General features: G+C 40.0%; 1 protein-coding gene across 2 annotated transcripts in view; it reads right to left on the minus strand.

Annotated features, from left to right (window-relative positions):
• SLC9A2 (solute carrier family 9 member A2) overlaps positions 1–13,055 on the minus strand; it is a 105,240-nt gene that overhangs the window by 45,014 nt on the left and 47,171 nt on the right. For both annotated transcript variants that reach the window (XM_063078633.1, XM_063078634.1), the window contains exon 4: positions 5,179–5,396. In XM_063078633.1, coding sequence (XP_062934703.1) covers positions 5,179–5,396 — 218 coding nt within the window. The remainder of the gene's footprint in view (positions 1–5,178; positions 5,397–13,055) is intronic.

Below are 13,055 nucleotides of genomic sequence, written 5' to 3' on the forward strand. Positions count from 1 at the left end.
CAGAAGCAGAAGAGAAAATTTATGACCTTGAAGATGGGCTGTTCAAAATAACACAGGCAGACAAAAAAATTAAGAACATTGAAGAAAATCTAAGATAGATAACAGACAACCTTAAGCACTCAAATATCCAAATAATGGGTATTCAGGAAGGGGAAGAAAAAGGAAATGGCATTGAAAACATATTCAGTGAAATAATGGCAGAAAACTTCTCAGGTATAGGGAAAGACACAGATCTTCAGATTCAGGAACCTCAAAGATCCCCAAACATATTCAATCCAAAAAGTCTTCTCCAAGACATGTTATAGTCAAACTGGCAAAACCCAAAGACAAAGAGAGAATCTTAAAAGCTGCAAGAGAGAAGCATCAAGTTACCTATAAGGGAGCCCAATCAGACTAACATCAGACTTTTCATCACAAACCCTAAAAGCCAGAAAAGAATGGGATGATATATTCAAAATACTAAAAGAAAAAGATTGCCAGCCAACAACACCTTACCAAGAAAGGCTATCCTTCTGAAATGAAGGACACATAGTATATTTCTAAGACAAAAACTGCAGGAGCTCACTACCACAAGACCAGACTTACAAGAAATTCTCAAGGGAGTACTGGGTTTGGTACCTGAAAAACAACCACCACTGCCATAAATACTCAAGAAAAACCAAAACTCACTAGTAAAATAAAAATGCCAACAACGAAGATAAAAAAAAGTTTATCTACAACCCAAGGAACCAACAAATACAGAAGACAAACAGTAAATCAGAAAGAAAGGAACAAAAGACACTTAAGACATCCAAAGAAAAATCAATAAAATGCAAGGAATAAACCAACACCTTTCAATAATAACTCTTAATGTAAAAGGATTAAATTCCCCACTCAAAAGACACAGACTGCCTGACTGGATTAAAAAGCTGGACCCAACTATATACTGCCTTCAAGAGACTCACCTGACCTGTAAAGACACACATAGACTAAGAGTGAAATGATGGAAAAAGATAAAACCTGAAAATAGAAATGAAAAACAAGCTGGAGTAGCTACTCTTATATCTGATAAAATAGACTTTAAACCAAAAACCATAAAAAGAGATAAAGAAGGCCACTATACAATGATAAAAGGATCTATCCATCAAGAAGACATAACTATCATAAATATATATGCACCCAACATCAGAGCAGCCAGATTTATAAAGCAAACACTAATAACCTAAAGAATGAGATAGACACTAATATCATAATAGCAGGGCACCTGAACACCCCAACTCTCAATATTGGACAGATCACATAGGCAAAGAATCAGCTGAGAAGCACAAGATCTAAACAGCTCTTTAGACCAATTGGACTTGGCAGATATCTACAGAACATTCCATCCAACAACCTCAGAATATTCATTCTTCTCATCAGCATATAGAACATTCTCCAGGATAGATCACATATTAGGTCACAAATCAAGTCTCAACAAATTCAAAAACATTGGAATTATTCCATGTACTTTTTCAGATCACAAAAGATGGATTAAAATTAGAAATCAATAACAAACAAAATTCTGGAAACTATACAAACACATGGAAATTAAACAGCATTCTACTTAATGACATATGGGTCCAAGAAGAATTTACACAGGAAATCAAAAAAATTATTGAAACTAATGAAAATAATGATACATCATACCAAAACCTGTGGGATACTGCAAAAGCAGTACTAAGGGGGAAACATCGCAATAAATGCTTACGTCAGAAGAATTTAAGGATGGCAAGTAAACAACCTAACACTTCACCTTAAAGAACTAGAAAAACAAGAACAATCCAAATCCAAAGTTAGCAGATGGAAAAAAATAATTAAGATCAGAGTAGAACTTAATGAAATAGAAACCCAAAAAATGATACAAAAGATCAATGAATCAAAATGCTGGTTTTTTGAAAAGATAAGTAAAATTGACAAACCATTAGCAAGGCTAACTAAAAAAAGAAGAGAGAAGACCCAAATAACAAAAATTAGAAATGAAAAAGGTGATATTACAACTGATACCTCAGAAATACAAGAAATCATTAGAGACTACTATAAACAACTATATGCCAACAAATTAAAAAATCTGGAGGAAATGGTTAAATTTCTGCACACACACAAACTACCAAAACTGATGCAAGAAGATGTAGAAAACCTGAACAGACCAATAACAATAAAAGAGATTGAAGCTGTTATCAGAAGGTTCTCAACAAAGAACATCCCAGGGCTGGATGGGTTCACTGCAGAATTCTACCAAACATTCAAAGAGGAACTGATACCAATTCTCTACAAACTATTCCAAAAGATTAAAACAGAGGGCATTCTCCCAATCTCATTCTATGAAGCAAACATCACCCTGATACCAAAACCAGACAAAGATACAACAAAAAAAGAAAACTACAGGCCAATATCCCTGATGAATATAGATACAAAAATCCTCAATAAAATACTACCTAACAGATTCAGCAACACACACACAAAATTATACACCATCATTAAGTGGGATTCATCCGAGGAATGCAAGGTTGGTTCAACATACACAAATCAATAAATGTGATACACCACATCAATAAAATCAAAGACAATAACCATATGATCATCTCTATAGATGCTGAAAAAGCATTTGACAAAATTCAATATTTGTTCATGATAAAGACTCTCTACAACTTAGGTATAAATGGAAAGTATCTCAACATAATTAAAGCCATTTATGATAAACCCACTGCCAATACCATTCTAAACAGGGAAAAGCTGAAAGTTCTTCCCTTAATAACAGGAACTAGACAAGGATGCCCACTCTCATCACTCCTATTCAACATAGTGTTGGAAGTACTAGCCAGAGCAATCAGAGAAGAGAAGGAAATAAAGGGCATCTAGAATGGAAAAGATGAAGTCAAACTGTCCCTGTCTACAGATGACATGATCCTATATATCGAACAGCCTAAAGCCTCTACAAAAATACTTCTAGAGTTGATAAATGATTTCAGCAAACTTGCAGGATACAAAATCAACACACAAAAATCAGGAGCATTTCTATACTCCCAACAGTGAACACACAGAAAAAGAAATCAAGAAAGCTAGCCCATTTACAATAGCCACCAAAAAAATAAAATACTTAGGAATAAAGTTAGCAAAGGATGTGAAAAATCTCTACAATGAGAACTACAAACCACTGTTGAGAGAAATTAGAGAGGACACAAGAAGATGGAGAGATATCCCATGCTCTTGGATTAGAAGAATTAACATTGTCAAAATGTCCATACTACCCAAAGTGATCTACAGATTCAATGCAATCCCCATCAAATTTCCAATGACATTTTTCTCTGAAACAGAAAAAAATATCCTAATATTTATGTGGAATAACAAGAGACCATGAATAGCCAAAGAAATTCTGAGCAAAAAAAATAAAATAAAGCTGTAGGCATAACACTACCTGACTTTATACTACAAAGCTACAATAACCAAAACAGTATGGTACTTGCATAAAAACAGACACATGGATCAATGGAATAGGATAGAGAATCCAGGAATCAACCTGTATACCTACAGCCAACTGATCTTTGACAAAAGCACCAAGTCTACACACTGAAAAAGAGACTGCCTCTTAAGCAAATGGTGCTGGGAGAACTGGATATCCATATGCAGGGAAATGAAACTAGACATATACCTCTCACCATGTACCAAAATCAACTCAAAATGGATTAAAGAATTAAATATGCACTCTGAAACAATAAAACTCCTTAAAGAAAACATTGGACAAATACTCCAGGAAGTAGGATTAGGTACAGACTTCATGAATGTGACTCAAAAAGCACACACAACAAAAGGAAAAATAAACAAACGGGATTATATCAAACTAAAAAGCTGCACAGCCAAAGAAACAATTAACAGAGTGAAAAGTCAACCAACAGAGTGGGAGAAAATATCTGCAAAATATACATCTGACAAAGGATTAATATCCAGAATATACAAGGAACTCAAACAACTTTACAGCAAAAAAAAAAACAAGTACCCCAGTTAAAAAATGGGCAAAAGAGCTAAATGGGCATTTCTCAAAAGAAGACATTGTGAATGGCCAAAAGACATATCAAAAAATGCTCAACATCACTCAGTATTTGGGAAATGCAAATCAGAACCACACTGAGATAACTTCTCACCCCAGTTAGGATGGCTAATATTCAAAAGACAGAATGATAAATGCTGGTGAGGTTGCAGAGGAAAAGGAACTCTCATACATTGTTGGTGGGACTGCAAAATGGTGCAGCCTCTATGGAAAATGGTTTGGATTTTCCTCAAACAATTGCAGATAGATCTACCATATGACCCAGCTATCCCACTGCTGGGAATATACCCAGAGGAATGGAAATCATCAAGTCGAAGGTATACCTTTTCCCCAGTGTTCATCGCAGCACTCTTTACAACAGCCAAGAGTTGGAACCAGCCCAAATGTCCATCATCAGATGAGTGGATACAGAAACTGTGGTACATCTACACAATGGAATACTACTCAGCTATAAAAAAGAATGAAATACTACCATTTGCAGCAACATGGATGGACTTACAAAAAATTATATTAAGTGAAATAAGTCAGGCATAGAAAGAGAAATACCACATGTTCTCACTTATTTGTGGGAGCTAAAAAATAAATAAACAGACAAACAAATGGGGGAGTGGGGAAGAAGACACAACAATCACAATTCTTTGAACTTGTTAAGACAAGTGAACGGATCTGATGTTGATGGGTGGGAGGCAGAGGGAGAGGGAGGGAGGAATCGGTAAAGGGAAATGAAAATCAACTACACTGTATATTGATAAAATAAAAGTAAAATTAAAAATTAAAAAAAAAGAACAGACTGGTCATTCCCCTTTTTCTCTGTCATATTAGTTCTGCCAGGCCCTGGGCCTTTGCTGCTGGTGTTCCAGGACAATGGGCAAAAATGCAGAATCAGGGAGACCAGGAGGGACTAATTTGACTTACAGCAAAGGCATGAAGACACTCAGAGAAGGAGGGAACATGTCAGGAAGTGGGGAGAAGAGGGGCAGGAGGAGGAGAAGGAGAGAGGAGAAGTTGATGGAGAAGAAGAAGAAGTGAAAAAAGATGAAAAAGCAGCAGCAAAAAGGGAGAGACAGGGAGACAGCCCTGCTCTGTGGGTGAGTGTGGCAGATGGGTGCTCGTACCCAGCGCTCGCCAGATGAGGCAGAAGGCCAGGGTGCAGCAGACAAAGGCCCAGTTCCACTCGTGGTTCTTCCCAACAGTGGACACGCCCATGAAGATGAAGATCAGGGTCTCGCTCACACTGCTCAGCATCTTCATGAAGTACTTGATGGTCGTGTAGGATTTCTGGGACACGTTTTCTTCCACGTACTTATTCATCGTCATTGCACAAGCAGTGATTCTGAAAGAGAGAATATAGCTTCTGTTTCATGACAGCAATGGTCCAAATCAGAAGACAAGAGTCAGCACTAAGAGCCAGATTATGGCTCTACCCTTTTGCCCATGGGTACAATATTATCAATCAATTTTTATAGGTGATTGTGATTTGCACATAAGCCTTGGAAATCCTGTCCCTGGAGGTCTTCATGAATACCCCTGGCTTGAACATCGCCGCTCTCCCAGCTTTTTAGAACTCTCTGTCCCCAGACACGCACTCTAGAAGGTCTGTGGACATCAGTGCCATCAGCTCTCCTTCCACTATCGCAAATAAAATAAGCCCAGAATAAACTGGAAACTCATTATCTTCCTATAAAACTGATTCATTCTCCCACATATACTCTATTCCTCTATTATCTAAAAGTCCTAAACTATCGCATAAAGTCCTGAACTTGAAACTGTGGTCACACTGATTGTCTCTCCCCGTCACACCTCCTTGGTGCCCCCACCCCACATAATTGGTCTCCACTTATTTTCGATTCTTCATCCTGAATCTCTCTTGGACCCACTCTCTCCTTTTTAACCTGATGCCTTAGTTCTGGTTCTCATTTCTATTTATCTATTGTATCCACTCCTGGGAAATTCAGAATGCATCAATAGGCTCTGAGAATTCTTAAAGGAAATAAAATCCTTTGCTTGTCTTCCCCAGCATTTCCAAACCTCTGGGCCCACAGAGACCTTTATTCCCACTCTCATGATATCTTCAAGTCCACACTCCACGGTGGACCCCTGAAGCTCTCGCCACTCTTCCCTCAGTCGCTGAACAACTCCAGTTTCACACCACCCTCTCTCCACCCCAGACCACTCCAGGTGCCTTGACTGCCCATAATTTGCCAAACGTGCCCATGCTCTTTGCTGTGCTCTTGCCTTCCTGCACACATGGGCTCCTCTGTGTCTGGAACACTTCTTCCTCTCCCACCAACTCAAATGTCACATGCAGAGGGAAATTTAATATGAGCTGGGTGACAGCTCGCACTGGGTCCCCTCTAAAGAGACACAGTTACTGTAAACTACCAGAAGGACTTCTTTATCAGAAGGCACTGTAGAATGAGATGGGAGGATGCAATTAAAGCAGGCCACCCTGCCTTCCTCTAGTAATAACCGTGCCATAAACTAATTGCTGGGCGTGATCTGCAAAGTTTTCCACATCCTTTTAACTCTAAAGCCACAATGGCCTATATGCTTGCCTCCCTCCCTACCCCAAAACCTGGTCCTCCTTATGCTGAGACTTCCACTGTCTTAAGGAAATCCCCCTACTGGGAGCACAAGGATAGGTGGAAGAACGCAAACTAGGGGTCCTCTCAGGTAAGACCTAAACAGGTAACCACAAGCACATTTCATGGCAAGAAGCAGACCTGCTCCTCACAAGAAAACAAGCGTATTTGTTTTGGTTCCCCATATAAACAAAACAAAGACTCCACCAACCTAAAGACCATGTGTTTAGCCACAATGTCACTGCCCCCAGAATGAACAGGTATTTCTTTTAGATTTACACGAGTGGAGAATGCAAAATTTATGTGGTTTACCAAAAAGAAAGAATGATCTTATTAAATGCACTAATAAAATTTAACAGCCACAATCACGTAGCAAAGCCTTTGCGTAGCTGAGGGCTTATGCAATAAGAGTCCACGTTAATAGCACCTTCCCTCTGTGCCAGCTGCCATGCAGACGCTTGGAACGGATTATATCAGTTAAACCTCATCACAAGTTTATGAGGCAAGTTCTCTTATTCCCAGTTTTATAAATGGGAGAGCAAAGGTGGACAGAGGCACAGTTACTAACGATTACGCTGCTCATAAACGACGGTGTCAGGATGTCAACCCTGGCAGTCTGAGTCAAAGCCAGCACTGTGAGGACTCAACTCTCACTCCTCCCCACCCTTGGTGAGCCCAGGGACCTCTGAGGGGGAGATGCCCTCCACTCCCTGCAAAGGCCTTGTTCATCCTCTCTCAAGCACTAGGCTGATCACATTTGTTTCCTACAGTTGATGTAAGAAACAACCACAGACTTAGCGGCTTCAAACACCACAGCTTTATCATCTTATACTTCTGGAGTTCAGAAGTCTAAAATCACTTTCAGTGGGCTAAAGGCAAGCTGTCAGCAGGGCTGCATTCCTTCCAGAGGCTCTAGGGGAGAATCTGTTCCTTGCCTTTTCTAGTTTCTAGACGCTGCTCACATTCCTTGACTCATGGCCACATCACTCTGACCTCTACTTCCCAAGTCACATCTCCTTCTCTGGCTCTGACCCTCCTACCTCCTGCTCAGAAGGATCCTTGTGATTAGATCAAGCCCAACTGGATAATTGAATATAACCTCCCTATCTTATGATCCTAACCCCTGATCACATTTACAAAGTCCCTTTTGCTATATAAGGTAACATATTAACAGGCTCTGGAGATTAGAATGTGGACATTTGGGTGCCATTATTCAGCTAACCACACTGCTTCTTGCATTCACCTGCCTCATGTGGTGTCCTGAACCAAATGCATGTCCAAGATGAGCGTGGCCTGCACTGCTCACATGCACTTGGTGACAGAAGCTAGTGGGAGGTCTGTCACAGTGACTTGACATGAAATACTGGAACCTCCTACAGCAAGCAAAAGATTGGGAACAGCAGACTGGGAAAGGGCATCTCTCCTACAAGCCAATAGTAGGCATCTGGCCAGCACATGCCTAAACATAAATCATCAATTAATCCCATTTCTGAAAATCTTCATATTTTCATTTTTGGGCTTATTTTGTCTTTAACCAGACTTTAAAAAGTAAGATGTGCCCCCAATACAAAATAATGTGGGCAACAGCCAGATTGGACTGATTAAGAATCTGAATCATAATACGTTTTATAAAGAAAAGACATATACGCAGCAACACAAAGGAATGAGCTTTTCTCAAATGTTGCCAAATAGAACACTTGTAACAAAAATTTATAATGGTTATATTACCTCTTGCAATTTTATAATCCTATGCAGAAGATGCCTCAGAAGGGACTTACTATAAAACATTTTAAATTACAAACATGGAGCCTAACGAATGCTGACGTTCCCACTGCCTGGCTTCTTCCCATCACCTTCACTTTGTAAAATAAAACATCAGCTGTAAAGTTGAAACTCCTTGGTTCCTCATACTAACCCCATTCCCTTCCCTCCCTCCCTCTTGGATTTGGATTTTTGGGGGGTTTCATTGTGTATCATTTAAAAGATGATTTTGATTTTTAAAAGGCTGAGGAGTCGTGTTTTTGTAAATGTTCTAAACACATCTCTGAAACAATATTCACATCATTCATTGGCAAAAAGTAATCTGCAATTCATTATGTGAGCAATGTAACAAAAAGTTCCTATTCAGAAACGATTGGAAACACAGCTTTTGTGTAGGAATTTAAAAATGAGTTAATTTTACATGACCGTCCATGGGATCATTTTCAGTTGCTTTGTATCCTGAACAAGACACCAAGAATGACGCTCCTCTTTGCCAGACACCTTGCTGTACCTTAATGAAGTTTCCTACCAGCGTCAGCAAGACGCGCAGCAGGGAAGAACACCCTGCGTGGGCACCAGAGGCCCTGGTGTCCAGGAGTGTGTCGTCCATGAAGGGTGTGCACATCTACGGCACTGAGGCGCCCTAGGGGTTGGGGGCAGACATTTCACACATTCCCGTCCTAGTCTGTCATACACAACTTGATGCCAGCTTGATGCACATGGCCTCTCGAGCAAAGGCCTGGAGGTGCTTTCCTTGCAAAGAGATTTTTTGTTGCAGTATACTCTGACCTGAAGTCAGATATCCTCGCCTCCAATAACATCACTAAGTACACAAAACAACAAATGAGCTAGTCTCCCTCCTCTTAAGGAGATACAGGTAAAACAGTCTGAGGAACAGAGAATGAAACCTTTTCTACCCCTCTGGTAGGTCATCTTTAGAGGGGACGGTCTTCATCATCACAGTAAACTTGAGACTCCTTCATTTCTCTAAAAGAATCCCAAGAAACTTATAGAGCTGGCAAATGGAGAAGGCTAGTGTCTGACTGTCCTTGGTGTACTATATGTGGCCAGAAGTTTCCTCGGGCACAGTGTAATGTCACAGCATATCACAGCAGCACACACACTGTGAAGAGGTGAGATTTAATCCTCTATCATCACATGAACACATGAAGATTTCGTGCCTGAAGTCCACAGCCTCACATCCTCATTCTGTAACATCAAAATGATAATGTCCACACCAAAATAATAGCCTAAATAGACTCTAGTCTTTCAAAAGTTCCAGTTGAATCTCTTAATTCTAAAGCTTCAAAATGAAACTATCGGTCTTTAATTTTCCCAATAGGACCTTACAGTTATTAGCTCATGTCATTAAATCATCTTTTCCCCCTTTCCATGCATCTTGCTTTCCTAATCTCCATATCGAGTTAATATGATTGTAGGCAGCAATTTAACATCAACCAACATGTTCTGAGCATCTATTCTGGGTCAAATTCTGTACTGGGGTCTAAAGATGAAAGTACACAGAACACGATTTCTACCTTCAAAAGACTGCAGTCTAAAGAAAATACAGAAACAGTGACAGCACTGTAACCCAGCACTACAAGTGCTGGCCACGGGAGGGGGAGGGTGCTTTGGAAATGCAGGAAAAGAGTGGCAACCACTGCCACAAAAGAGGGGTCATTTCAGCAAAATCATCACGAACAAGTGAGACCTCTCCAAGCAAGAAAAAAGAAGAGAAGTAATTCAAGGAAGAGAAGTGGGATTGTACAAAGGCATAGCGCAATAAACAGGTTGGCGAGAGATGATGTCAGGAGATGAGAACGAAAGAACTGAGGGGTCTGATGATGACAGTTACACGCAAAGCCAGGAGCTTTAACTTTGTTCTACAGGCTGAAGGGGAAAATGAGACATCATATCCTTGATAATATAATTAATGTCTACCTCCCCAACCCAACTGGAAGCTCCATAAGAAAACAAAAAGTGTTGTCAATGCTTAGCATAGTGTCTGCCATGTCACTGATGTGTTTTGAATCAATGACTACATGGAGGAGTTGTTAATAGAAAGAGCAGTGTGATAGGAACACATTAGCATCTCAGCAAGAGAACTCAAAGGACGTATGGAAGATAGGTTGCCGGGACAGGAACCTGCAGGTTGGAGGCGATTTGTTTCCTGCAATGGTTTGTCACTTTATTTTCAAAACCCATTGCAACACCTGGCCCATGTAACATCACGAAACATGCCTATGTTTTGACAGGTGTTAGTTTACATTCCATGGAACACCATGGAAGTAAGGTGCATATAGTATTCACTGAGACCTTCTGCTTTGTTATCATCTTGCCTCGCTTTAACATACATGAGTGTGATTATCACCAGTTTAGAGACAGAGAAGTGAAAGCACTACAATTAGTGGTTTTCACATACACCTGCAATTGAGGTTTTCTTCATCACTCTGTCACTCAAAATATGGCACAGGCAAAATGCAGGCCAGCTAAGACCACCTCAACAGTCTCTGGGGGGAAAACACACTTTATATTTAGATGATGTTTCATTTGATTATCTTCTATGGATATTCATTTCCTTTCCACCAGAATGCGTGCCCTGAGAGAATATAAGGTACATTTAGCATGGTTCCTTGCCTGTCGTGGTTTCAAGTACATGTTCAACTAATGCTGGCTGAGTCTAGTATAATGAAGATGCAGAGTGTTTCATCTCAATGGTCATGACCTTTAGGACCAAAGGGACTAGGCATCCATATGGAAGGTGGGCGGTAAAGGCAGATTTCTGATTGTGAAAATAAAAACAATATATCCTGTCTGTGTTTACAAGCATATGATAAAGCTGTGCCTCAGTTATTTCAGTTTATAAATACAAGTGGTTTTTTGTTTATGTGTTTTAAGAGTGGTCAATTCTCTAATTTGTATTCCCACATTAACAGACTCTGTAACCTGAACTGCTTAGATTAAAGTTAAACTGATAGAGTGTTGCAAAATTCTTTTGCTCTGATTCCATACCCTTGTATGATCTTAACACGCATGAATTCAATTGCAGGAAAATATAGCCCAAATAATAGCTGTGTAGGCTCAATTAAAACTTTGTCAAATATGAAAGCATATTCCACTCATCAGTGCCAAGCGTTACCAACGATGAAGACCAATCAGAAAGCTTTCCCTGTATTGATTAAAGCCAGGACTTGTGGTGACTCAGGGCACACTGCGTGTCCTCAGAATAAAGCACTCACTCATGTGAGGTAAATTAATTATTCCAGGACATGAATTTACTATACAGTGAATTGCCTCTTCCAGGAAACCCGACAACCAAGAGAAAGTGAGTTTGACATATGAGAAAATGCAAACAAAAAATAGGTTTTCAAAGGGGGATTTAAGCATAAAAATGGAACAATCTGTCTTAAAATATCAAAAATGAAACAAAGTAAATTCAAACTATCATAAATGCTGGATTCTTCATGTAGCCTGTCCATTTCATGGAGTCTCCAAATTTTTTCCCCTCGTTGAGAAATGTTTTCAATTCATCTCAACCAATGTTTATAGATCACTTACTGGCACCTAAAGCAGTCGTGGTTTTGTGGAGAGAGAACACACAAAGGACCACAACTCATCAAAAGCGTAATGAAGCACGAGGCACCAAGAGGAATCTACCGCCTCTAGCTGGCGAGTGTCCAGAAAGCCTCAGAGTGCAGAAAGATTTGACCAAGATCTTGACGATGGATTAAAGTTTTCCAGGTGGAGACCCCTGCTGTGTGTCAGAGGTGGGCTGCAGGTGGGACCTGGGTACGAGAAACAACCATGTAACAACCCTGCACAAAACGCATATGTGGAATATTTTCAGTGGTCAACATGAGCCCTGGGACAGCAGCACGAGTGGCTGCTTTCCAGGAGCTCTTACAACCCATGACACTTACAAGAGTCTTCAAAAAGTTCATGGATGGATTCATACTATCTTTCAATTCTATTTTTCCATGAACTTCTTGAAGTACTTTTGTATATTAAAGGAATGTTTCTAAAAGTATGGTCTGTGGACCACATGATTATTGGAAATCCTCGGGAAAATGCAAATGCCTGTGCCCCATCCAAGACCTACAGAGAACCAGGGTCTCTGACTGAGGCCTGGGATTCTTTATGTATAACCATCTTTGCAGGTGATTCCTGAATACTTCCAAATATGAGGAAAGCAAGCAGGAGTATAGGCAGAAGGTTTAGAGAAGGAAGGAGGAATGAGAAAAAGAGCTGAAACTGGGATCATTTTATTTAAAATTTTATTGGAGGATGAAAATAAGGGCTAACATGGGATTTGAGGACTACTATAGACTTAATTACACTTCACTAACTATTCTTTCTTCCCTTCTCTCAGTTTTTATGACCTGGTTCTGGGTGTACGTTCCCATCTTTTCTTGCCTGGACTGGCTAGTATGCATACATTTTTTTTTATACATTTTTGTCCTGCCCAAGTCCCCACCTAGGCACCTTCTATACTGGTGCCAGTGGCACTTCCTGATTCTCTTTCCCAGACAAGGAATCCTCAGCCCCAAGGGCAGCCAGTGACCTACAGCTTTTACCCCAGAGTATGATTAAAATATGATCAATTGTATGTGTGATGGTATAAAAAAGGTTTCAGAAGCATTCTGACCAGG

Source organism: Cynocephalus volans, chromosome 14 (genome assembly GCF_027409185.1).
Source record: "Cynocephalus volans isolate mCynVol1 chromosome 14, mCynVol1.pri, whole genome shotgun sequence".
Lineage (NCBI taxonomy): Eukaryota > Metazoa > Chordata > Mammalia > Dermoptera > Cynocephalidae > Cynocephalus > Cynocephalus volans.